At 41.2% G+C, this 26,387-nt stretch overlaps 2 protein-coding genes and 1 long non-coding RNA gene across 5 annotated transcripts in view; 2 read left to right on the forward strand and 1 right to left on the reverse strand.

Moving 5' to 3' along the window:
• Nucleotides 1-15,581, forward strand: part of TRPM1 (transient receptor potential cation channel subfamily M member 1) — a 96,501-nt gene extending 80,920 nt beyond the window's left edge. The window contains exons 22-30 of the mRNA XM_018081467.2: nt 31-153; nt 494-625; nt 1,890-2,018; nt 3,262-3,513; nt 4,092-4,284; nt 8,705-8,849; nt 10,869-11,068; nt 12,187-12,319; nt 14,143-15,581. Of these exons, the coding sequence (XP_017936956.1) occupies nt 31-153; nt 494-625; nt 1,890-2,018; nt 3,262-3,513; nt 4,092-4,284; nt 8,705-8,849; nt 10,869-11,068; nt 12,187-12,319; nt 14,143-15,421 (2,586 nt within the window). The 3' untranslated portion in view covers nt 15,422-15,581. The remainder of the gene's footprint in view (nt 1-30; nt 154-493; nt 626-1,889; nt 2,019-3,261; nt 3,514-4,091; nt 4,285-8,704; nt 8,850-10,868; nt 11,069-12,186; nt 12,320-14,142) is intronic.
• LOC108641172 lies at nt 4,645-24,524 on the reverse strand. 2 transcript variants are annotated; one of them, XR_001921805.2, is made up of 3 exons: nt 24,316-24,524; nt 10,875-11,021; nt 4,645-4,785 (listed from the first exon to the last, which is right to left on the reverse strand). It is a non-coding gene; the product is annotated as an uncharacterized LOC108641172 (long non-coding RNA). The 2 variants fall into 2 exon arrangements; XR_001921804.1 differs by lacking the exon at nt 4,645-4,785 and adding an exon at nt 9,594-9,845.
• The window catches only part of MTMR10 (myotubularin related protein 10), a 33,800-nt gene continuing 30,893 nt past the window's right edge, over nt 23,481-26,387 (forward strand). Inside the window, exons 1-2 of one of the 2 annotated variants that reach the window (XM_029963150.1) lie at nt 23,481-23,578; nt 24,611-24,671. In XM_029963150.1, the coding sequence (XP_029819010.1) occupies nt 23,543-23,578; nt 24,611-24,671 (97 nt within the window). In that variant the 5' untranslated portion in view covers nt 23,481-23,542. Of the gene's footprint in view, nt 23,579-24,233; nt 24,341-24,610; nt 24,672-26,387 lie in introns of those variants that run through there. The other variant, XM_018081473.2, reaches the window with a different exon arrangement.

The raw sequence follows: 26,387 nt of genomic DNA on the forward strand, positions 1-26,387 counted from the left end.
ATATTGAGTTGAATTCTTTCTTGTTTACAGGTTATAATGGGGATTCTCTTCCCTCCCACCATCCTTTTCCTCGAGTATCGGAGTTATGATGATTATTCCTACCAGACATCAAGAGAAAATGAGGAAGGCAAAGAAAAGGAGGAGGAAAATGCGGTCAGTACTGGAGAGTATTAGAAAGTTCTAATATCTCAATAGTGCTCAGTTTTCTGACTTTTCTGATTATGCTATACATCACTCAGGTAAATCTCAACTACCTCTGTGGGATAAAAATCAGTGAAGAGTTTGGGGAATGTACAAACTGGATTCTAAGGGCGTGTAAATTGTCTTTGTAGTTCCACATATTTACAGAATTGCTATTTTTGTATTTTTTAAAAGAGGTGTGTTGCTCAGGGGAATCACTGCAGAGTTATCAGTTGGTTGGGGCTGTAGTTGAGGAAAAGCTTCTATTTTTACAACTGTATATTGATGAAATCTGACAACTTTGGTCTTCCAGGATGCAAATGCAGATACAGGCTCCCGAAAAGGTGATGAAGAGAATGGAAAGAAGAAACAAAAGAGCCTTCCAATTGGAACAAAGATCTATGAATTCTATAATGCACCTATTGTCAAATTTTGGTTCTACACAGTAAGTCATGATGATTAAATGGATAGTGATCATTTCTCTCACACCTGTGAAACCAAAAGGATTTCAACGTAAAAATAAGAACCAAGTAATAAATAAATAAATATAGTACTAACTTCCATGGGATCTGATGAGTAAAGCACTCCCTTTATTCAGAGAAAAAGGCATAGACAGTGAAACAAAATGAATAACTGAAGCTTATGCTGTCAGTCTCTGAAGCTCCTACATGCTTCGAAGGAGGCTCTGTGTGACTGATCATACCCCAACATCAGTGCAAGCTCCACAATGCAGTCACTCCATCCAAACTAGGCTGGATTCTTTTGCTTTCCAAAAGGTCCTGGTTCCTGTTCTGCATTGAAATACACTTTAGGAGCCAAGAAGAGATCCCACAGTGACAGTGCTTGTCATTTGCTCTGCTGCTCACCTGAGTGCAGCCCAGATGGAAGCACAAATCCCAGTCTGCTAAGACTTAATAGGTGCTTTCATTTAAATAATTAAAATCAATCTAAATGAAAATAATGTTTGGCAAGCATCTAATTTTCTATTAAGTGCATCAAGAATTATCTGGTGCCAAACTCAGTTATAATAAAACAGAAAATGTATAAATGCTACTGCTTATTCATTTTTTGTGTGCCCTAGATACTGGTTTCTTTTTTATTCAAAGTTAGGATGCTGGATACCTGGTAGGTCATAATAATATCTAGGCTTTTAGTTTTAGCACCTTGTAATCACAAAACACTGCACTGATCCCTTTCTGCTGCCTGTATTAATGATCTAAAAGCAAAATTACTATTTAATTTCAAAGAAAAGTATTCAACATTATTTCACAGTGTAAAGAAATTACTTTTTCATAGGTTAAAAAAGCCTCATGTACAAATGGCCTGATTTAGAGGGCTTTAGAATTGCTGTTTTTCTTCTTTCAACAAATGAGATAATTCAGCTGTCTGGATCATATGTTCCACAGCATCTGTGGTTCCTTTAGCTGCTGGAGGCCTGTGGCCTCTGCCAGTGTGCTTGGCAGCTATGGAGGGGCATTGCAGGAGGACTGCTTCCTTCAGAGAAGAAAAAATTTCTTCCTGTGCATGGAAGGGTCTTCAGCAGCTGAGTATTTCACACAGAGCCTCAACATATGGGTTCATACATGTGCGAAGGTCACAGTTAGCAAAATTAGTAGGGAAACGAATGTAGGGGGCTTTGAATACTGCCTAACTGTGGGAGAACTAGGATCTGTCACCTAAAATCCATAAAGGAATTTTTTTTTTGGTAGATATCATACCTTGGTTACTTGATGTTATTTAATTATATCATCTTGGTGCGGATGGAACGGTGGCCATCAGTCCAGGAATGGATTGTCATCTCCTACATTGTGACCTTGGCTTTGGAGAAAGTAAGAGAGGTAAAGTCTGACCATACCAACATCTCACAACCCTTACAATGAAGCTCCCTCTTAGAAGTTGGTAATGGATGGACTTGTGCTCAGGGTTGAGAAGCCAAATATGAGAGAGAAGATTCTCATTTTCACAGTCCCAAATTGCCCCATCGCTGCAGAGTTATGACCCATCTATAACCCATTTCCATGCATTAAGCCCTTCTCTTACTGGGAAAAGAGCTCAGGCAGAAGTGCCCTGCGTTCAGGAGTGAAAAGTAATGTTGTCACTCTGCTCTGCATTTCTGAGGAGGGGCAGGGCCATAACCCAGGAAGGAATCCCAGTCGGTCCTGTCTGTTATTACTGGTGGGATCCTGGATGAGAGCTGCAGCAGAGTGGGGCAATTGGCCAGTACTCTCTGACTCAGCCCCTTACTTTTGTGTGAAGAAAGCATAAAAGCTTCTGCAGTGCTCACATGCTGTGGTGTGGTTTGCACTTGGTCTGTCCTTCTCCAATTCACAATTCCCACGTCTCATACCAACTGTATTTGGAGACAAATATGAATGCCAAGACAGTCAGCCAGATCTCCTGGTTTAGATGTTATTGATTAAAACCTACAGCAAAAAAGGTTTTAATCAATAAAGCCAAAATAGGAACAAATATAAAAGGGGGTTCAGAGGAGGGCCAGGAAAATGATCAGAGGACTGGAACAGCTCTGCTGTGGAAACAGGCTGAGAGGGACTTGTAAGGAAAACAGAGAGAGACTGTTTACAAAGGTCTGTAGAGACAGGACGAGGGGCAGCAGTTTTGAACTGAAAGAAAGTAGATTTCAATTGGACATAAAGAAGAAATTTTTTATAATGAGGGTGGTGAAGCCCTGGCACAGGTTTTCCTGAGAAGCTGGGGATGCCCCATCCCTGGAAGTGTCCAAGGCCAGGTTAGATGGGGATTGGAGCAACCTGGGATAGTGGGAGGTGTCCCTGCTGATGGCAGGGTGCTTGGAGCAGATGCTCTTCATACATCCCTTCCAATACAAATCATTTCATGATTCTATGAAAAGGAAATCTTGCCTGCCAGTAACTAAAAGTATTCTTGCTTGAAATAAAATTTTCTGACAATAGAGGAGGTCTCAGACACCTGTTGCACATGACAAGATTGGTCTTTTTTCATGAACATTACTTCAAAAATGTTAAATTGGAGTTTTTTCTAATGATTTCTTTGTTAAATGATTTTTAAATGTTTTTTTGTTTGTTTGTTTGTTTTTTATTTCAGATTCTGATGTCAGAGCCAGGCAAGCTGAGCCAAAAAGTCAAAGTTTGGCTCCAGGAATACTGGAATATTACTGACCTGGTGGCTATTTCAGTATTTATTATAGGAGCAATTCTTCGCCTACAGAACCAGCCTTACATGGGTTATGGAAGAGTGATTTACTGCGTAGATATCATTTTCTGGTACATTAGAGTACTAGATATCTTTGGTGTGAACAAATATCTGGGACCTTACGTCATGATGATTGGAAAGATGGTTAGTGCCTGAATTGCTATAAATTATGTCTTTCAGAACTTCATGGGAAACTAAATTCCTTTCTGATTTAGAAGGAGGTTTTCCATCGAGTAGGACTCTGAATAAAACCTGTGAAAAGTTGCCCTGTGAATTTCACACACACTCAAGATATAGTACCTCTTGCAATAATAGACTGCAGATACACCAGGATCACCCGCAAAACCATCAGCTGTGGGCAGGAGATGATGAAGAGATGATCTAATAGTTGCTGTGCAACCACAGAAGAGGTCTGTGCTGAGAGCACAGCATAGTGCACTTGATACCAAGGAGAAAGGGATAGCAAAGACTTTAGCATTTTAAGTATAATAATAAAATAATAATTATTAAAAATATTAAAATAATAAATATAATTATTACTCCTTTAAACAGCTGGGTTTTTCTGCATTTTTATGTATGCTTAATTCATGAGCAGTAGAAAGTCACTGTGAGGGAGATTCTCTCCTGGTGCTCCCTTGTTCCATGTGTGCTGGCACACAGCCCTGCTGGTGCTGCTGTGCCACCCGGGGCTTACCAGAGCCTCCTGTGCTCTGTCCATGCAGATGATTGACATGCTCTACTTCGTGGTCATCATGCTTGTGGTCCTGATGAGCTTCGGGGTGGCCCGCCAGGCCATCCTGCACCCCGACGAGGAGCCGTCCTGGAGGCTGGCCCGGAACATCTTCTACATGCCCTACTGGATGATCTACGGAGAGGTGTTCGCAGACCAGATAGACCGTAAGAGTAGAATTCATAGTAAGAGTCTGTTTCCTGTTTCTGAGGCAGATGATCAGATCCAAATTAAAGATTTTTTTCTTTTAATTTGGAAGTAGTGTTCTCTCTTTATGGTTATATTGTTGTTGTTTTCTTGTGACACACCTGAGACTGAACAATTTTTTGTTCCCCACCTGCATTTCTTGCCTCTCAGTTTATATTCAAATTCAGTTCACACTGAAAGTGGTATAGTCTGGATTATTCTCCTGTCCAAGAGTATAACAGTGTTAAGATCCCTGTTTACTTGCAGGGATCAACAGAAATCATTTTGAAATGTTCTTTTGAACCAAAGTTTTACTAATAGTTCCAACAGAAGAAGAAAAAAATAAATACCTTGCACAGGAGGTTAAAATACACATATCTTTTCATCTCCAACTCACAGCACAGGCAATGAGCTCATACATTTTTACTCCCATTCATGTATCTGTCTGCTTTCAGGGATGTTTCCATTTCATGAATCACCAATGTTCTTCTTTTCTACACCTGTGGGAAAACAAAACTATGCTTGATTAGCTTTGGGTGTGGAAATAGCCTTTCTTCTAAAAAAACCTGCATAATTAAAAAAAATAGCTGTCACTGTTTTAAATGAGATGGAAACTGTCCTGTTGCTGCTAATTCTGTGTTAATATTGCAAATTCGTATGACAGTCAACGTGCAACTGGCCTCCTCTAGTGTGTATCCTGTAGTTTGCACTTCATCTGAAATAGTACAAGCTGCTGTTTCAGCTCTGTGCAGGTGTTATTTCAGTCATCTGTATGTACTGACAGGTAGCAAAGTGGAAGGCTGATGAACCTGGAGGTCTACATTCAAAAACCATAAAGATCCATCATCAAGAGAAGCTTTTATACCAAATGTCATTAAGGTGTACTTTAATTGCTTAGAAAGGAATAAAATGTCATTGCTCTGTTTCTGAACAGTGTACACTGTTGCAAAAATCGTATCCTCTTTGTTTTCTTAATGAATGCTTGTCTCATTAATGGAACTTATGATACAGTAAATTACTTGATGAAATGAAAGGTCAAGCCACTCATTTACTGTCTGATAGTGCAGTTTTGGTGCACATGAGAGATCCTGAGCTTATCCTGGCTCACAAATGGGTCAGTTCTCCTATGGGGAGGAAGTGACTGTAACAGGGTATCCCTTACCTCATTATGTGCATTGAAATCCTACTTCAGTTTGGACAAAGAATGTTTGCCAATGTAGACAGTTTGATTTCTTTATAAATCAAAACTCATACCTTGCCCAGCTCTACTGATCTCTTTACTGTAAGTGGTGTCCCAGGCTTCTCTCATGCTTCTAGTCATGTAGTTATATACTCAGCATCCTTTGAATTAGAAATCTTTTTTTCAGCAGAGCAAAATATTTGTGAGACAAAAAGTTTGAGCTTTCCAGTTACACAAGCTCAGCTATTTGCTCCTTCCCAGGTCAGAAGCTCTGCTGTGCCAGTAGCCTAAACATAAACTAACTTGGAAATGTGCAGGTTTGTGTAGTTTTAATATTGAAATAATTATGGCTATGCAAGGCATTCTACAAGTGTAACTAGACTGCATTTCAACTGTTCTGTAATTTTTTAATGTGTAGAAGTCTACTGATTGATTCCTGAAGATCTTTTTGCTTTCAACAAGAAATTGTCACTGATCTTCCTGTGGTTCTCTTTAAACACACCACAAAAGCAGCCTCAGAAGTCACTGGGGAGAGATTGCTATGGGCAGTCTGATATGACTCTGAGTCAAGTGCTAATGGGCTGTTTTGCCAAGGCCTGGGGGTGTAAATAGTTTATGGAAAAAGTATTACATGGAATTTTCCATCTGAAATAAGGTAGTTGGACTTTGTCAGGAGCTTCACTGAGGACAGGGTGTCACCTGAATGGGAAGATCACAAGCTGCAGAATTTGCTGGGGTTGTAAGGCACCTTTGGAAAGCATCCAGCTGAACTTTCCTGCTCAAAACAGGGCAGGTTGCTCAGGGACTCGGGGTTTCTCAGTCAGGTTTATAGTCTGATTTCTATGGGGGAGCCCAGAACTAGAGACAGAAATCCAGGTGTGGTTTCACCGGAGTTGAGTAGAGAGGAATGGAACAATAACCTCCCTTAACTTGCTGGTAACACTTCTAATGAACCCAGGGTGCCCTTGTGTGGTTCACTCTGTTTAGAAGACATCCATGAGCAAGAAGTTCATGGCATCTGGTGCTCAACAGCATCACATTCTTAAACAATAGAGAAGCCTGGCTGAGTTTCTTTCACTAGTGAGATTTTTCTTACAATCACCCTTTAGGAACTGGCAAGCAAGTATCCACACTGGTAGTCAAAATGGGCTTTAATGATACTGATGTTATTACAGCGTACAAATATCTTGACTATTAATGGAAACATAGCTATTCCAAAGAAACATCTGACAGACTCAAAGCCAGAGTGGTTCTTTAAAAAAAAAAAAAAAAAGGAAAGAGAAAAAAGGGAGGAAATGTTTCCATAATAGCTAAAAGAACGATTTTTGTGTGATAGTTTTGAATTGTTTCGTGTTCATGGTGATGCCAGTTTTGTTTACTTGCCTGAAATATCCTCTATATTTAAATGATCATCTGCCAGGAGCATTTTGTGATATTTTATTACTGTCATTAATTCGCTGCCATATGTAACATTTGGAGAAAACAGCATGAAAAGGAAATTGCAGAATGCAATGCATTTTTAACAAAGACATTGTTTCGAGGCATATGTCTCTACTGTTCTGACATTTGAGTTGCTTATCTTTTCTTGGCAGCAGAACTGTATTTTCAAGCACTTTTTTTGGTCTTGTTTCTTTATTATTCTCTTTCTCTCCCTGCCTCCTTTTCTCTTTCGTTCCTTGGAATGCTCTTCAGTCTATGCCATGGAAATTAATCGTAAGTGTCTGTGGGGACCTGATTATCTCATTTAGCTGAATATGTTCATTAATCTTTTTCTTGACTAGTTTCTCACATTTTAATTATAGCACTCATCCAATATTCAGGTGTGAATCTTGTTTATCTACTGTAATACTTTCATTTGAAAATAAGCAGAGGAAAAATATTTTATTTTAATCCCGAATGCAGATCAAAGGTTTTAATTGAGTTCATGTGGTTGCTAAGACTTGTTTCTAGTACACCAACAGTAAAATAATCAGGTTTTTTAAATTATGATGCATAAGTGGCATTGTATAACTAATTCCCTTTGATTACATAGATACAATGTTGCTGGTTTTTTAGCAGTACTTTCATTGGTCCTTTTGAATAAAATTACAATTTGCTTAACATTTCTGTTATACTTTTCTTAGGAAAACCTGGAAAAATATGTCTGATGTTTGAGAAACAAGTAAAATAAATGTTATTAATTATAGTCTAAATATCTCTTTCAGTCCACAGGAAATAAGATTAGTCTGTTTTCAAATAAATGTTCACATAAACTAAATCTGTAATGAACATGGTGTCAGACTTAGTATTTGCTAAGATTTCAGCTAAAGAACCTGCGGTTGACAAACGCTTTACCTGCTACTAAATGGTTCCAAAAGCTAACCTTGTATTTGAAATCAGGTATGCTGGCACTTAAGGTCAGAACAAACTGGCTTCATTTACCCAACTCCAAGACAACTTGTGTATTCTTAGAATTACTTCAGGCAATCATTTTATATTGGTTTGCTCAATATTCTCACTTTTTGTCTCATTCTCAGTGGTCTATTTTGCTGTCACTATATCATTTTCATTTTATAACTTTATCTGTGTGGTACCACTGGCCTGCTGGTAACATTAACAGCCCCAGATAGGCCAAGGAATAGTGTAGGATCTGTCCAGGGGGTCAGTAAGAGGCAAAAGGAGACAGGGCCAGAGGGTCCATCCAGGGCACTCCCACAGGTCCAAGGTCCCTCCTGGAGGCAGGACTGAGACGTGCACACAGAGGGTGTACATGTAGACCCCCAGTAAAACTGGTCCAGGGTCATTAAAAGCCTGTTTAATACATTCAGGGCCCCAGTAGAAGTTTAATTTATGCTCAGCAATCAGGGACCACCAAGCCAATCCTTTTGTATCTTTGGCAAGGTATGCACACAAGCTTGGTTGAAGAATTTTTTTTAATTCCACTATTAATGTTTTATACATATGAAGATCTTGTCCTAAACTATTAGTATGAGAAAAAGAAAATCCAAATGAATTTGAAGAGAAAGCCACATTGTACAGTAAACTTGGAGCTGCCTCTCCGTTCATTAATACAGGAAATTGTTTTTATAAGCTGTAGTTAGAAGCAGAATTTGAAGTAGAAATTATATATACTTGCTACTGGAAATAAACTGACAAAATTTGGCAAATTTTATGCATGTCTCATCATTAAATAAATGTGAACAGTGTTTTTTGGAATATCAGGCGGTTTGTGAAAAATGCCTTTCCTGTTTTTTCTTCAGCTCCTTGTGGGGACAATCTTTATGATGATGATGGTAAACGCCTCCCTCCATGTATCCCAGGGGCCTGGCTCACTCCTGCCATCATGGCCTGTTACCTCTTGGTAGCAAATATCCTGTTGGTAAACCTGCTGATTGCTGTCTTCAAGTATGTAAATGATCATGGATCTTTTTCTTATTGTTGAGATAAAATTTCTTTGAGAACCCATCAGCTGATTTTGCAAGGTTTTGCATTTCAGAATCTAATGGTTCTGGGTATGACTGACAAATCCTGGCAGTAGTGTGCACACTGGGCAGGAGGGGAGGAAAGGTGCCTTTTTTTCCAGCAATTGCAGTAACGCATAAGAGAGAATCTGGCTACTTGCAATTACCTTTTAATGGGTAATGACAGGCCTCAAGATTGCTCTGGAAAGACGAGAAACAGAATCCATGAAACCTGCTATGCACAGGATAAAGCCCATGGAGCCACTGGCTGCTGACTCTGCGATAGAACAGCACAAAAATCTCAGCACCCAAAGCAGGAGACATTCCCACTACACCATCTGGCTTGTTTTTTCTTCATTCTTCCTGTTTTGTTTTTCATTTAGAAAAAGAAATTAGGGCCTTGCAGAATTCTTATAAGACCTAAAAAAAGAGTCTATGTTGCCTGAACCAACAGGAAGGATGGCTACATGTTGCCAAGGTCTGTGGCCAAGCAGTGTGCACTATCTATATTTATCTGTATCTATATTTAGACTACTCTGGAGTAAAACTACATAAATTTCTGCAGCTTGTTCTTCCTACCTACGTTACACTGCATGGATTTCCTCTCATGATTTAGGGAATAAAAAAAAAAAAGGGAATAACTACTTGCTGGTAATACTTTCTGAACACAGCACCTGAAAAAAGCAGGTGATCCATTTTTGCCTGTTGGCATAGGAAGCTGGTGTCACAAGCACAAAGCCTGTCTTTCATTGGATGTATGGAGCTTAAAAGGTCACGAATTTCAAAGGACTGGAATGCCAGTCACTTAGCTGGGGGAGAAGGGAAGGATCTCACAATGGGAGCTATTATTGGCTGAAGGACCAAGGAATCAGCAGTTTGGGAAGTAGGTCATGCTGTTAACTCCTGCCGTGCCAGCGTGGTGCAGGGGGCTGGGATCCTGCTAGAAAGGAGACACAGAATGAAGGCAGATTGTTATTTATCATTGGTAAATAATCTCGCGTACCTAACCTAAAGAAAGCAAAAGCTCTGTGTACACAGGAACTCTCTGGTTTCAGAGAGGTGTTTTAACTGGTTTTATGAATGGAGATATTCTAAAGAACATGAAGTTAGAAAAGTGGACAGAAAATATAAAAAAGGAAGTGCAAATATCATCACCATCATACAAGTGGAGTGAGCTGTCTGAGCATACTTTAAAATAGCTCGAGAAGTTTTTTCTATGACAGAATATCAAGTCTGTTTTCCCTTAGTTGGTATTTCATAACTGTGACTATTGTTATCTCTGGATTGAATACTATCACTTATATTGCTTCATATTCACTGAATTTCAAAATAAACCATCATTACAACACACCTTATTTTGCTGTAAAAATGATGAGGCTTCCAAGAATAAATTCCTTTACAAGAATATGCACCATGTTTTCAAGTCAGAAGTTTGAGTGAATAAAGTTTAAATTTAGGACATTTTGTGAAACTTGAAAAGTCTTCTATGTAGGTCAAGCTGATTAACATATTAAAGGCAAACTATGTGCAGCTTCTGAGTTTAGCATACAAAATACTTTTCAGGGATTTAATACTTTGTGTAGCATCAAATACTGGCATGTGGTAAAAGAAATAGTTCATAACCAAGCCCCAGAATACCAATTATGTGATGCATAAATTGTGCAAGTCTCTTTTCACTGACACCTAAAGGATTTATACAGTAGGAGCAAATGATCCCAGAGGAGGACTGTTCTGGGTGGTGCATAAGGGATGCAGAGCACTTCTTGTTTGTACCCTCAGAAGGAGTGGTGAAATCATGAGTTCAAGTTAATTGTCAGTTCAGTAGCACCAACAAGGAGCTGAACCAAGCAGGTCCTGTAGCTCCATGTTGTTATTTAGCTGCTGCTTTTTTTCAACAGAGTATTTGCTCAATGATAAGTAAAATTAGAGACCTAATAGCACCTGTACCCATGTTTCCTTTCAGCAATACCTTCTTTGAGGTAAAATCAATATCCAACCAAGTGTGGAAGTTCCAGCGGTACCAGCTGATCATGACATTCCACGACAGGCCTGTCCTGCCTCCACCCATGATCATCTTCAGCCACATCTACATCATCATCAAGAGAATCTGCTGTCGCTGCAAGAAGGGGGATGGAGACCAGGATGAGCGTGACAGGGGACTGAGTATGAGAGAAATCTTCTCTAAATTGAGCTCTTTGCACCCTCTCAGCAGAAAGCACCACCTTTTTGCAACACTGAACTATTGGTTCACGTGTGCAATCAAGTGTATTTGCAGAAGACAGTGTGGGCCAAGATTTGTGTCAAGTTAACAGCTCTTGGGCACCGGGGGCATCTGAGAACATGCAATTTTATGATGCTAATGAAGACTTTCTTTAACAGGCTTTCTTAAAACAGTGAGATAGTATCTACTCAATCCAGTGGGTTACCAAGTTCTAGCGAAGTCCATGTTGGGAAGGGCATAAAGGAAATTGAGAAGAAGGGATCACAGTTTTAATGTCATCTATAGTGTCAGCTGTGATTGTGAGCAACCTGTGACTAAGAGTATCCCCACTATCATTTGGAGATTTTTTTGTCATTTCACAGGGAAACTGTGAGGAGACTTCTAACCTACCCTGCAACTGTTAATTATTATTTTCATTATATGCCTCATGGAAATAATCACATATTCACAATTATCCCTCTATTTCTACATTTCACAGGAAACATTTTTGCACAATAGGAAAAAGAAAAAGGAAAAAGTTAAATGTAACCTTCCTTCCAAATGCAAAGAGACAAATTCAAATAAAGGATAAAATGTTCCCAAGAGCTTATATTCCCCTTGGATTTTTCTTACATGGTTATACATTTCTGAACATTATCCAAAGAATATATGTGAACAATCTGTTAGTTTATCTGTTACCTACAACTGGCATCCTTCTAAGAACAATATTTGAGTGAAGGAACACTCAAACTGGCAGAGCTTGCCTTAGTCTTTGTCTTGTAAAGGTTGCTCAGTTTGTTCAACGCACAGCACTTGCTGCTGAAAAGTGCAAAAGTCATTGAGAACATATAAGGCCCAGTGGATGGTCACAGGACATGATGGTCATAATGCATTCCATTGCCTTCACAGCTGGGTCTGTCTTTGGCTACGTGCTCATTCCATATTTAAAAAATCATCTGTTCATTTAGTGCAGGAGTAGAATCTGCAATATGCCCATGTCCAAAATAAACTGCCAAATTGGATTTAAATTGCCTACCAGAAGTTCAGAAAAACTCCTATTTTGTTCTTCTTTTTTGCACAGAGTTATTTCTGAATGATGAAGAGCTAAAAAAACTGTATGAGTTTGAAGAGGAGTGTGTGGAAGAATACTTCCAGGACAAAGAGGACGAGCAGCAATCATCCAATGATGAACGCATCAGAGTTACCTCTGAAAGGTACCTATTATAAGGAAAAAATCCACACAGTATTTGCTTTTTTGTATCTCTTTATAACCACAGTTGAGTTAAAATACAAAAGATTTAGATCTTGAAGAAAACCATCACCAACTCAGAAGGTGATCTGAATCCCAAGTAACTACCTGAGCAGGTGCATCTGTCACAAGAGCAAGCTTTGTGCTGTTCCTGCTGGCATGTCACTAAATCTGCTGGTTTGGGTAGCTTTGTTATAAGAATGAATTTTTTACCTCTTGCCCATCTGAGGATCACAGTTACAATTTCTATCTGAGTAAATTGCCACTTGTTCATCCAATCCTGAGAAACATGTTGGAGATTAATGACAAAAGCACTGAAGGTTCTTCCCTGTGGTTTATACTGAGGTCTGGCACCCACAGCTGCTGAATTTTTAATTTCTGCCACAGATTCTCTTGGAAGCTTTGAACAAGGCATTTAGCATGAACTTCCCCTTTTAAAAGACAGGGAATATTCTCATGTAAATCATTAAGCTATTCTGAGGACTAGGAAACGTTTGCATATTGCTGTGTAAGCACACAGTGATAGTGGCAGCAGGGCTTTTTTACCAGGTCACTTGGCAGGACTGCTCCCAAAAGCTCTGCCTGTTCTGTTAGGAGATGTAAGGAACTCAAGAGATGGGGGTTTTTGTCACTTTCTTGAAATGATGAAAAATTCTCCCTGTAATAAAAATTATACACAGTTTAAACCCTCTTTCACCTTAATCTACTACGTGGTATTCTGATGATGAAGTACTCCACATATATATTTCTATATATATCTATATACATCTATATCTATATTAATATATATCTTCCTTTTAATATTTCTTTTAAAATAGCTCTGTGAGCCATATAATTCTTTAACAGATAAGTATCTTTCTCTTGACAGAGGCCCTGAGCATCTTGCATTATTAAATGTGAAATTTGAGACTAGAGAAGGAAATTAAATCTGCTCCGTGTATTTGGGTAGTTTCTCTTGCACTATTTATCCATGGCAATTTGTCAAAATCCTAGGTATTGTGGCAGAGAATAAAGCAGGGCTGGTAAGCCTCACTGATTCACTATGGTCTGTGGCCACAAAGCAGATTTGCTTATTTCTCATGGCTTCTTGCTCCAGATGCTTCGTCATCTTTTGTGTGTGAGAGCAAAAGGATGTGATTTAATTTCCACAGTTGATTTACTAGATCTCTAAGTCACATTCTAATGAATTACTTTTATATGCATTTTTCTAGTACCATCATATCCATTATGATATAAATGATAAGAGAAAATGGGGAAAAGTATTACTGTAATTGAACTGGAGGACAGTTCCACTCCCTTCAGCTGATACATAATAGAAAGGTATTTCAAGAGCTAAAGCAATCCCATCAACACCAGCATATGTTCTCTCTAATACAGCTACAAAACCTGTTTTACAACATGCTTTGATGTTGTTTTAAGTCACCTTGGGAGCATGTCATTAGAAAGTACTTTTCATGTAATTAATTGATGCTTCACAGTGAAAGGACAGCTGAGCATGCGGTGGGTGGCACACGCAGAAGTGTTAATAGTAGACTGTCCCTGAGGGCTACAACTCTTGGACTCTCCTGGCAGAGCAAAGTCCAAATAGCCCTCTAATATGGTGTATGGAAAGCATAGATAACAAGAAAATGCACATGCTTTTGATGCTACACATAGGCAAAAAGAATGAGGCATGGCATGTACCACAGAATTGCTGCCTGAGGAAGGAATGTGGAGCTGGGTGCCTTTAATGGGTTACTGCACCATTCTACAGGCTCTGGTCTGTGCTTCCTCTTTTATACCCAACAGAGTTGAAAATATGTCTATGAGGCTGGAAGAAGTGAATGAGAGAGAGCATTTTATGAAAGCTTCTCTGCAAACAGTCGACCTGCGGCTCTCGCAGCTGGAGGAGCTCTCCGGTCGGATGGTGAATGCCCTGGAGAAGCTGGCAGGGATCGACAAGTCCGAGCTGACGTACCCGCGCTCACGGGCCTCGTCCGAGTGTGATGCTGCTTATCTGCTGAGGCAGAGCAGTGTCAACAGCTCTGATGGCTACAGCTTGTACAGGTACCAGGTCGGTGGAGATGAGCTGACCTTTGATGACAGTGCCACTCCTATGTCACCAGCCATGGGACTGCGGAGAAAAGCCCACTCTATTGGTGCCAAAGAAGATGGAGCAGACCCAAAGATGCTGGTTCCAGAACACCACAGCAGTCCCCATCACAGCTCTAGTGCTAATGCAGTCACCACAGCAGATCACAGTAAATCTACGTTAGATATTGCACAGAGTGATTCCAGACCCCATTCTCAGTCAGGTGGCTTGGGGAATGAAAAGCAGGGGATTTTCAGTAGCAATGGAATGGTTCCTCAAAGTATAAACCAGATGGATGCTGTTACAAACAGCCAGTCAGTAGCAGGATCAGATTTTCCGAACACTCAGTTAAAAGTAGAACGTACCAAGTTAGAAGCCACCATCTCTTATCCCTTGGAAAAATCTAAAGCAATGCGCTATTTTCCTCCTGAAACTTTCAGTGCTTGTCAAACCACTATGATGAAGTCAAGGAGCTTTATATTTGCACAAGGTGGGAAGCTGGTTGGAGGAGTTAACAACTGGACCACAGAATATAGCACCATTATGGATCAGGTGTGCCCTTCTACGATTGAACAGTGGGCCACAGAGTGGAAATATGAAGTTGAACAGCAGCTTTCTCAAGAATGTCCTCCAGAATACCCTGGTCTTGTCTCTGAAGCAGAAAGGCAAGCAGAGGAGAAGCAGTTACAGATGGACACAGATGATGATAGTAATGCTGGTGAAGCAGGTATGAGTGCCTCTTACACCCCTATGCCTGCCACTGTCAAGGCTGAGAAAGAGAATTTACTGTCAGTAAAGCCAGAAAGGACTTCTGGGCTCCCACCAGTACGTTCAAAGAGTTTGCACAGCCATTCTCGGAAAGCCAAGTCTGTAAAGGACAAATTAAAAAGACCAGGACATGCCAGCAGTGTAACTAATTTGGTGGGACCATTTGGCAGTGCAAGAGAAGAACAGAAAACTAGGCAAGAAAATGCATCCACAGAAACTGAATGTTAAAGTGGCTTTTGGCCTCTGTTTTACTGACAGGCAAGAAATCAGCATGGCAAATTGAATAAATTACGGATTTGAAAATTAATTTATAAGAAAGAATTTTGGATATTTTTGTTTCTTTTCTTTTAAACTTAATAGATATATGTTCTGTTCTTAAATAAATGCTTGCTGGGTTGGGTGAAAGGGAGATACTGTGTCAGGGGCAGACAAAAAGTAGGTACAGTTCACAGATGCCGACAATATAGATCTTTCTTTTTTCCATTTCAGCCTCCCTCATAAGCTCATTTACTGACAAGCTCTTTATGAAAGCTCTTACAGGAAGGACAATAATATAATAATTTAGAAAATTTTTTTCTTCTTTTTTATTGGAAGACTTCTTAAACTTAACTAATTTTTAACCAGTCTTAGTTTTTACCCTTACTTATGCAGCTGGTTTCTTTGTGGCCATGGGGTTTTTTTCAGATAAAAAAAAAGTGTTGGAGGCAAGGGAAAATTATGCAGTCCCCTCTTTCCCTTCTGATTTCATGCATGCTGCTTAGCTTCCCCTTCAGAGTGGCCAACATAGCAGGTTTTATCCACTAAAATAGGTCAGAGTGGCCAAATCTGACCTGGAAAGCCACCTGTAGACATAACCTGTCCTTGAACTTTAATGGCAGAATCTTGCTTTCAGGACCATATCTGTCCCCGTCCCAAAGCATGCTGACAGCCTTAAACTGTTGAAAAACAGTGATCATTGTTTCAAAATGTTTGAGGAGTTTCTAAGAATATGAAGTACATGGAGATTTTAATAACACAAATCCAAGATCTGCATTAGTGTTTTGTATAAATGAGGATTACAATAGAAGTCCATGTAGAATAAGAATCTGGCTTTTCTTAAATGCCTGCAAGGAAAAACAAATCAAAACAAAACAGGAAAGGTGTTCTGATCAGGTGAGATCAAAATGTAGCCAATCTGTTCTTGAACCAAATCTACTGTGACAAATTCAACTTTCATTTTGCAATCTCGTTATGACAACACATGAGGAACAAGAAACAGTTTCTAGGAGTCAGTCTAAACAAAAGATAAATTTTCCAGATGAGAATAGAAATTCTATACATTTTCTTGAGTAAATTTCAAAAGCAAATGTCAATGGGGAAAAGAAGTCTTTTCTATCCCTTGATGACTAAGACTGGAAATCCACATCTATTTATACAGATTTACGCAGCACACTTGTCTCAACGGTGGCATTCTAAGTACTTGGTTTTCATAAGTTACTTCATAATAGCATGATGTTATTTTCCTCATTCCTCCCTGTTAACTTTTAGGAATTCGGATTTTTCAAATACTCAGCACCTCTCTTTGCAGGGGATGCTTACCATTGAACAGACAAGAAAGAAAAGTAGTTAAAGGCATCCTACTTGTTCACAGAATATTGGTCAAAGCTTTATGTTCACTCATTAACCATCAGACTTATTCATGTACTATTTTGAATAGACAGAATATATTTTTTCTCTCACCATCAGCCCCACAGTCTGCAGGTCAGTGTCCTCCTTGATAATGCTGCTTACAGCATTTTGAAATGCAGGATTGATGGAAGGCTCTATAAATACATTGATGGCATCTGATTTTATTGTGTGTAATATATTTTCGTACTCCATCCATACTTATACCTTGAAGTACTGTTACCAAACTGAATGGTCATGGAAAGTGCATGGACATTTCTGAAAGTTCAGTCATCATTTACTATGGCTTTTTGCTAGCTTGGTCTTATCAGCAGGTTTACTGGTTTCACTACTGTTGGAACAGTGTTGACATTTCTCTTTTCATGTGGGCTTCTCTTTTCTTCAACTTCAGGGAACTTGGCATTTTGTAAAAACAATGACATTCGAAGTTGTTTCACTTCCACGTTTACTTCTGTGTTATCATTCTGTGCAACTACATAGCCATTGTGTATATGTGGTTAAAATAGCCTCCAGTTTGCCAATGCCTTTTTATTGTTTGCCTGCACATTCACGGGAATGGGTTCAGTAACAAACACAAAGGGATGCAGCTTTTCAGCACTGTGCTAAACAAGCAGTGAGCATTGTGGAATGGAGTACAGTGTTGCATACCTCTTGTTATGTTGTCTTTGTAAAATGTGTGTTAATCATGCTTCTGACCACTTAATTTTTTTAGCATTTACATGGAAAATTTGTCTGATAGCATGTAGATTTCAAACAGAAACATTTTACCTTTGTATTTATTTACTTCCTTCGTGTAAAAATATTTATAAAGAAACACATGAAAAATATAGTAAGTTAATTCAGTATAACAATTTTTTCACTGTAATATCCAAACACTTCACATATCTATTTCTTCTTTTGCAGTACACGGGCCAAACATTTTCTAAGAAATTTTCTTTTTCAACATTTGCCAGTAGTTTTCCATAAAATTCTTTATAGGGGGATGATTTTAAAAGGTTTGGATATTTGCTGTGCTCTTGCATAGCATGAAGTGAATGACAACCTCTCTGCCACTAAATGTGAAGTAACCACACTGGCTTTGCAGAGTCATTTCAGCCATTTTAATAAGACTCAAATATGGCTTTGTATGTGCATAGAAGACGAGTAGATTTGGAGCTCACTAAACAGAATAATGAGCAGCACATTTGCATGTCTGCCTGCTTTCCTGAATACTGGCTGAAAGGGGGCAGGCAGAGAATTTGCATTTCTGAAGAGCCATGTTTAATACTGCTTTTCAGGAGGATGTAACCCCTGCACTGCTGAGTACCTGGTGACTTCACAGCAGTGTCACTGTGAATGCCATTGCCATGATTTATTGTGTGCTTGACCTGTACTGAGCCAGGTCGAGCCTGAAGAGTCTGTGCTCTAAGGCTGTGTCCGTGCAGAGATATTACACTGAGGCAATTTAAATTTGTTCACCTTCCTATATCTTGCAATACAGACATTTCCCTTTCCCTCAAGGCAAATGTTTTAAACACGGTGACTAATTGTAATCTTCACAAAGGCAGGTTCATAACCCTACCAGCTGATTCCATGAATTACCCCTTTTTACATTGCATCATTCGGGGACTAACTTAACTTTGATCTTGCAAGCCTCTTCTGTTGCAGAGTCACTCTTTCCATTTTAGACACTGGATTTTGATACCTGAGAACCAAGAAAGTCCATTTTCCATATATTTACTAATTCATTAAAGTAGCCATTGAAACCTTCCAACTGTGGTTTCTCCATGCTGCTTCTTTGGATGCTTTCCAAGGTTCTGGGCTTCACTATCGTCTTTGGCAAAATATTTGTCTGTCCTTCTAAATAAAAATAAAAAGAATACAGGTATCTGCAAGGCCTTGTCAGAAAACAGGAACCTGAGGAGGATGTGTGACCAGGGATGGTAACAGGATTATTTCATTAGCTTTGCAGGATTGACAGGACTGTGCCCTGCTCAGGGTGTTCTGGGCAGTGAACCCATTGACACAAAGCCAGTTTGCTGCCAAGCCATTGATGGGGAGAAGGTGAGCTTTCAGAGCAACAGCAGCACTTGGACACAAGTCTGGGGTCCCCCATTTTGCTCCTGCAGCACTGTCCTGTCCGGTGGGTCACTTCTAGTTAAACTACAGTTACACTCAAAAGCTGTTATGAGCAAAAAGGAGACACAACGTGTTTGTAAAGTCAGGAATGTATTGTTAGTGCAGTGAATTTTAACACTAATAATATGAATTATTATTAGTCTAGATCGAAGAAGAAGAGAGGAGAGACAAAAAGAGAGAAAAGAATACTACCATACTACTACAGGAAAAAATACTCAATGAGTTGATCTATGCACACTTCCTACTTTCTACCCCTTTTTTTGATGGTATATTCACATTTGCTCTGGGTCTAACAGTTAGTGGCTGCAGTGGGGATAGTGAGGAAATACTGTCAGCATCCCAGGTCATTTCTAGGGTTAGCATGATGTTGATGTTGTTTGTTTATGTTTCTTTATTTTTTGCTTGCTTAGGGGCAATTTTATGTTTGCTACAAACTTTATATCTTGATTTTCATCACTGGCCTTCAAATCTTACAAATACACTTGAATTTCCTAGTCATTAGAAAAATTGCTTTCACAGCTGAACAAACGAGGGGACTGCTGGAGGCAGGTTGAGGCAAGTTCAGGCAAAGCAGTCCCGACAAGCCTGGTCCTGAGCCCCTACAGAGTCAGCAGAAAGCCCATGGCCTGTTACTGGGAGTGACAATTAACCTCTGTTTACTGGGCTATGAGGCTACATTAGCCCTAGAGGTGTTTTCCTCTCACTGCAACCATTGCAGATAAATATTCTATCACATGCAGCAGTCACCTAAGCTGAAAATGCAGCCCAACTGGGGGGTTTGGTCCCCCATTGCAATCCAGGATCAGACAGAAAGGCAAAAGTTTGATGTGGCCATTTAAAGGCCATTTCAACTGGTTCCAGGAACTGGGGGATGGAGTGGTCAAAAACCAGTACCCAGCAGTAGTTTGGATTGGCTGACAAACCACAAGACTTGAGAGAAGTAAGACAAAAACCACAGATTTTCTTAAAACTGCAATTTTCTTTCACTTTTTTCAACTTTTAGCCTCATCTGCAGAAACAAAATTTGATATGGCAAAGTGGTGCTTTATAGTTGATGTCCTGTATCTTTACAATGGATGTAAGGTATGCCATGATAATAGGCTTTAAATTATTCTTTGCAGTTGTTTAGCCAAAATATTTAAGTGCCTGTATCCACCTTGTGCTTGGTGTTGGCGTTTATGAAAAAGGGGTGGTGTAATTTCATGTGCCTGCTCCTCTGTTGTCTCTTCAACATGAAAACCCCTGTGAAACTGCAGTGCTTCATCCTGCACTGGAGATGCAACCACCTCCCTTTTCTTGCCCTAACTGGACTTCTGTGATCAGCAAGCTATTACCTGAGCAGACCAACAGCCTTCGAAAATGGCCATGAAAAAAGATTGGACTCTAGTTTAGTAGCATTAGTAATGCAATAGTCATTGTCACAATACCTATGTGAAATGGTCCAAGCCAAGGTAGAACATTGGACTGATAATTAGCACCAAGTAACTCTGGGCAAGTAAAACTACAGAATGATTAAGACAAGTAGCCTTATGTGACATAGCAAAACTCCACATCATTCAATCTCCACACTGAGGACCACCCCCACCTTGCAGGTGTGCCTTGCAAAGGAGGCTTTTTTCCTCAAGAAACTAAAACCTCTGCATAATTTTTTGTTTTGTGTCTTCTGTATGTCTTTGGCCAAGACTGCCAAAGTTGCCGTTTTATATAAATAATGACATTTTAAATATTATTCTCCTGGATCTTCATCAAGGACACTCAAGAAAGACTTTTTTTTCCCCAACAACTTAATAAATTTAAGGCACAATGATTTTATTCTATAAGGGAACAAACCTGTAGGGCTGGCTTCCTCACAAGTCCTCAGCCAAAGTCCCTCACTTCTGAGCGCAGGCCAAGGCAAGTTGGGTGCACAAACCATTGAGTGCACAGGTAGAGAGCTGTCCAGGTAAAGTAATAAACTGTAACACTTTCAGTGAAAACTAGAACAGATGCCACCAGTGAATTCCTGCCTTTGCAGACTTGCTGCAGCTCTGGGCATGAGGCTCAGCTGTGAAGTCAGACAACACCTATGTCCTTTTGTCTTGGAGTTCAAGCCAGTAAATCAACCAGACTTCAGAGAACTATGAAAACATGTAAGTTGCCATAGAAATGCAGGCCTGGAAGAGATCATCTGCACTGAGCCCAGTTCAGCTATGCCAATAGCACAAGTGGCAGATGGTGGTCTAACCTGTTCTTGAACATGTGTAATGAAAGCCATTCTCTAATCTGAGAGATCAAAAGGGACCATTGTGAAAATCTGCTCTGACCTAACCCCTGCCCTCATGCATTGCACAGGCCAAAATACTTCCCCAGCCACAGAGCTGCCTTGGGAAGTTGTACCAGACCTTTTAGGAAGATCCCTGACCTGGTGTGCAGGGAGTACAGCAGGCTATGCACCACAGGCAGAGCTAAGCAGATAATTATCTTCACTGTAACAATTGCACTGCAGGTAAAAAGAGGCCCTGGGAGACCCACACAGTGTACGGGGAGGGATGTGATACCACAAGGAGAGCAGGCCAGGCTGGTGGGCAACTGTAAGAGTCCTGGTCAGTCTAGCACACGGGAGGTATCACTGAATAACAAGGTTGAGGCAAAGAAAATAATTGTACTGAGTAAAAAGTGATAGTTTTTAAAATAATGAAAATAAAAATAGACATCTGCAGTCTTTTCAGTTCAGCTGGCTTTGTTGCATAGCTGTCTTTCCACTATCCTTTCAAGACTGTTCTCATAGAACAAAGGCACTCTCAGAAACCTGGGGCTTAGCAGAACTATTTGAAGAAAGTGAGCAAGTGAGGCAAAGCTGGGATGGCCAGAGATGGGCAGGCAGTTGAGTGCACTGCCAAAAAGGAGTCAGGGGATCCAGAGGATTTCCCTCCCTGCCCTACCCTGCCATCCCCACAACTACCTATTGTGCTCGCCTTGCCTGCCCTGCCCTGCCTGGCTACCCTGCTCTGCTTGCCTGTCCTGCTCTGCCTGTCTGCATCCCACTGCAAGTTGTGACAGAATGAACTTGCTCCTCCAAAGTACTCACTTCTGTCAAATCAGCTTTTTTTCCCACTGGCATAAAACTCTTCCAATGGCAACTTGTGACCCATTCCAACAGCAATCCTCACAAATCTTTTGAGAGCTTAGTTTTGGTTTTGTTTGTTCCTTTTTAGAACAGCACTGCAATTTCAATGTGTCAGTGCAATCCTTAATGGAAATCTGTGCTATCCTATGATCATTCCCTCAGGAGTAAGATTGCTTTTGCAGCTACTCCTCAGAAGGCTCTGTGCTGATGCAGAAACACTTGTGATTCTGATGGAGTATAAATAATTGCCATTTTTAATATCACTGGCAGATTTGCTATATGCAATTTCAAGTCTGGCAGATTTGGGCAGTTTCTGCCTTCTTCCTCATCCCCTCACTTTCTCTTCCCCCTTTTCTGATTTTAACTCCCTTTCAACAATGTTCTGAATATGAACAAAAAAACTCTCAAGAAGGATAAGGATGAGGATAACTCCCACAGTATCAAACATCCAGGGGATTTAGGGTGTGACAGGGGCAGGTCAGCAGCAGGAGAGGAGCTGTGCCTTCTCTCCCAGCACTGTTGGGCACTCCACACCACCAGCAGCATCTGCAGCTCAGTGCACTCTGCAGTGGCCAGGCTGGGGCTGAGCCGTGCCAGGCTCAGGAATGCCACTTGCACAGTGACGTTTGCAGCATAAAATAAAGACCTATATGTGAAATTAGAGGATAAAGTGAACTGTCTGCCAACACCAAATGAGACCTTTGTGCAGGGAGGTGCATTTGTTTTAAAAAGCACACAGTGAGATTGTTTTTACTTTCTCTGCCTACAAGTCCAAGAGCACTGTGGTGTTATGGAGGTGCTTGTTGGTGCTCTCCTCTGGGCTGTTGAACAGCATTAAGGGTATGCACATGAGCTTCTTTCTTCAGTCTAGGCAGGTGCCAGGGGATCGTTTCCCCCCTCACTGTTCAGTCAAACCTTCCTGCTGGCATCAGTGGGGCATCTCACCTACGTTGTGAAATCAAGATTGTGCCCTAAAGCCTGTTCTTTCATTGAATGCCCACCCTCTGATTTCACCAAAAATCCCAGGGGCTATAATGCAATGCAATGTGCTTTCTATCAATGAGGGAAGACCTTGACCCTGCAGCTGACATTGGGTGCTGCATGTGTCATCTTGTGTCTAAAAGTGTGTCCGTTTTTCTGGAGCCTTCTAGTTCTTTGGTGTCTTTATGTCAGTGATATTAGAACCCAGACTCTTCCCCCTTCCTTAGATCTCACAGCTGATGAACTGTGTCTCAGTCTCAGTCTAAGGATCTCTATTAAACCACATTACCATCCAACCTGTTGCTCCTTGTAGGAGGTATTTCCACTGTGCAGGCCAAGCCCCCTGCAGTCAATGCTCACACAAACACCTGCAGTACGGACCCTTACGGGTGCCATGGGCCACTAAGAACACGTGAGCAGTCACTCAGATTCCTCCTTATCAAAGAGATGGCAGTGATGGATTTAGGCAGTTCACGTGGATGACCACATTATTTCCACATTCTGGAAAAGCTCAGGTGGGCAATCCAGGAGTGCCTGGAAAGCTTGAAGGGCCGTTGGACATCAGCAGGATGGCAGCATGGAGCAGGAGGGTGCCTGGGCATCACCCCCCACCACGCCCACCCCTGTACTCCCTGTGCCAAGGGCAGCAGTGGAACAGCTCTGCAGCAGTAGCTGATTCACAGAACGCTGAGGGGCTGGAAAGGATCTTAAAGATCACCTAGTCCCAGCCCCCTACACCTCCTACTAAACCAGGCTGCTCAGGGCCTTATCCAGCCTGGCCTTGCTCACTCCAGGCTGGGGCACCCACAGCCTCCCTGCGCCAGGGCCTCACCCTCTTTCCCCGCCCCGTGCCGGAGCTGGATTTTCCCCGCTGCCCCGCGACAGCCCCGGGCGGCAACAAACCCCGCACGCCCCGCTATGCCCCAGATCCCGGCGATCTGTGGGACCCGCCCCGCGCCCGCACAGGCCCGTGCCGGCCGTCAGCGGGGAAGGCCGGGCCGGGGCCGCGCTGAGCCGGTGCCGGGGCTGCCCTGGGCCTGCCCTGGGCCTGCCCATCCCGCTGGCTCCTCCCTGGGGGAAGGAGGGGAAGCAGGGGAAGGAGGGAAGGCGCCGGGGCCGCCCCCGCCGTGTGACGGGAGCGCAGCCCGAGCGGGCGCCGGGCCTGAGCCGGCGGGTCGGCACCAGCTGCGGGGCCCGGCCCGGCCCGCCCGCCGGCGGACACCATGTTCTCCCTCAAGCCGCCCAAACCTACCTTCAAGTCGTACCTTCTGCCTCAGGTAACCGCGTTTTGCTGCCATTATCGACCTGCCCCGGGCCGGGCACAGCCCCGAGCCGGGCACAGCCCCGAGTCGGCCCGGGGTGGTTGTCTGGCCCGTGGGACCGCAGAGGGAAGGCTCATGTCATCGTCCTCTGCACTTGACACACGCATATTTATGTTTAAAGAAAGAAACTTTTCGCGCGAGTAGGTCGGACCTGCGGTGTGTGTGTGACGGCGGAGTTTCTGATTCTCGAGTAAATTCTCGTGTTCTTTTTTTTTTGTTCTCCAGGCTGAAGAGAACATAGCGTCAGAACCAAGGATTAAAAAGCTGGAACCAGTGCTTTTGCCAGGTAGGCGTAAATCAGGGATTTGACAAATAACCTTTGTTGGTGTTGATTTTGGTATGTTTTCGTCTTGGCATTGCTCCTTGAGGGAATGTAATTTCTGGGTAGAAAAAGGTGATGATATTTGTGTCTGTAGAAAGTTATTCTAGCCTGCCCGAAACACTACATACATGGATAGGCAATTTTGCCCGTGTGATGCTTTAGTACGTGTAGAATAATGTCTTGGTTTCACTGTGAGCATTGGAAATTAAACCACTGTAAGTTTTTCGACATTCTTGACACCTTTTGGAAGACTACTAATAACTACATTTTTGTCAGATAATCAGACATGTACTTGTGTGCAGAGCCCAGTACCACAGCCTGGGCTGGAGCCTTCCTTTATTTTAAAGGAAAATAGTAAGAGAATTTCTGGTTCTGGTAGGTAGGTATGATTGACTTCTCTACTGGAAAACTTTTAATGTCATCTTTATTCGTTCTCTTTTTGAATATGCAGCTGTTTGGTAATTTTGGAATTTGTGTTTTCAGACCTCTACAGAATAGTCTTTTTAGTGTGTGGGTGAGAAAAGCAATGTTTTTATTATTATTATTCATCGTTATATATTTATAAAAATTAATGACTTCCATATTTTAAATAAGAAATAATCTTTGGTAAATGATGGTTTGATCAATGAGGATTTCTAAAAGCCTTTTGTCAGGTATCAAAGGAACAATCTACTTTTCTCGAGATAACTTTCATTGCAGACTGTACTTCACAGTAATAAATTTGGCTTGTGGTTTTTAATGGTAATTTTGAGTTTAAAACAATGCTATACTGCATTTTTTTTATTCATATTGTGTGTTAAAAAATGTGAATTTGCACACACATTGATGTAGGAGTAAACAGCTTACTCTTAAAAATTCTTTCTGTCACTTCTTTATATGGGACTAAGCAGTACTAATGCTAATTAAGCAGTACTGATTTGTATGTGATATGGTGCAGTGAGGTACCTTAAGCTTAAGGGACTGAAATATTGTGGGAGAGGTTCAACTGAAAGAGTAAATAACAACTGACTCTTCTTGAAACAAAATAATACAGATTTTGCTTGAGGCATAAATACTTTAAAATACATTACTGTGATTGCTCGGTGTTTGAAATACAGTTATGTTTTTATACTTGCAAAACTTCTGCTTAGCACTTGGCATCTCATTGGTTATGTTGCAGTTGATACTCATCCAAGGCCTTTGACTCACAAGGAAGTGACTGCATGTTCCTCTCTGAGACATTCCACAGCAAATGCAAGGCAGGACGAGGCTGCTTTTCTCAAACTGCAGCACATCTTGCTTTTGCTGTGGGCCCTGGCCACGAGCAGTTACAGAAACTGACTTTGTGCAGTAACTTTTGCGGTGTGATTCGTTCTTTATTTGTGAACTCCCAAGTACAGTTAAAGTGGTGCTGGCTGAACTTGTTTTTCTCAACTGGCTTATATTTATTCCCTGTTTGCATCATTTTGCTTGTGTGCACTGTCTCTGATATTAGCATTTAATGGCTTTTGGGACGTTTGTAGTAAGTTGCCCAAAGTTGTATAGAAGCTACAATATGACCTAAAATTTCCACCTCCATATCACTGGAAGGTGTTACTTTGAATTATTTCATAATAGAAGTCACTGCTCTTACAGCCACAGAGTAGCTCTGACAAAATCCTTTAACTACTCTGTATGAGAGTGGAGGAGGGGAGTTTAGAA

This window comes from Manacus vitellinus, unplaced genomic scaffold, assembly GCF_001715985.3.
Source record: "Manacus vitellinus isolate BGI_N305 unplaced genomic scaffold, ASM171598v3 scaffold_53_pilon, whole genome shotgun sequence".
NCBI lineage: Eukaryota > Metazoa > Chordata > Aves > Passeriformes > Pipridae > Manacus > Manacus vitellinus.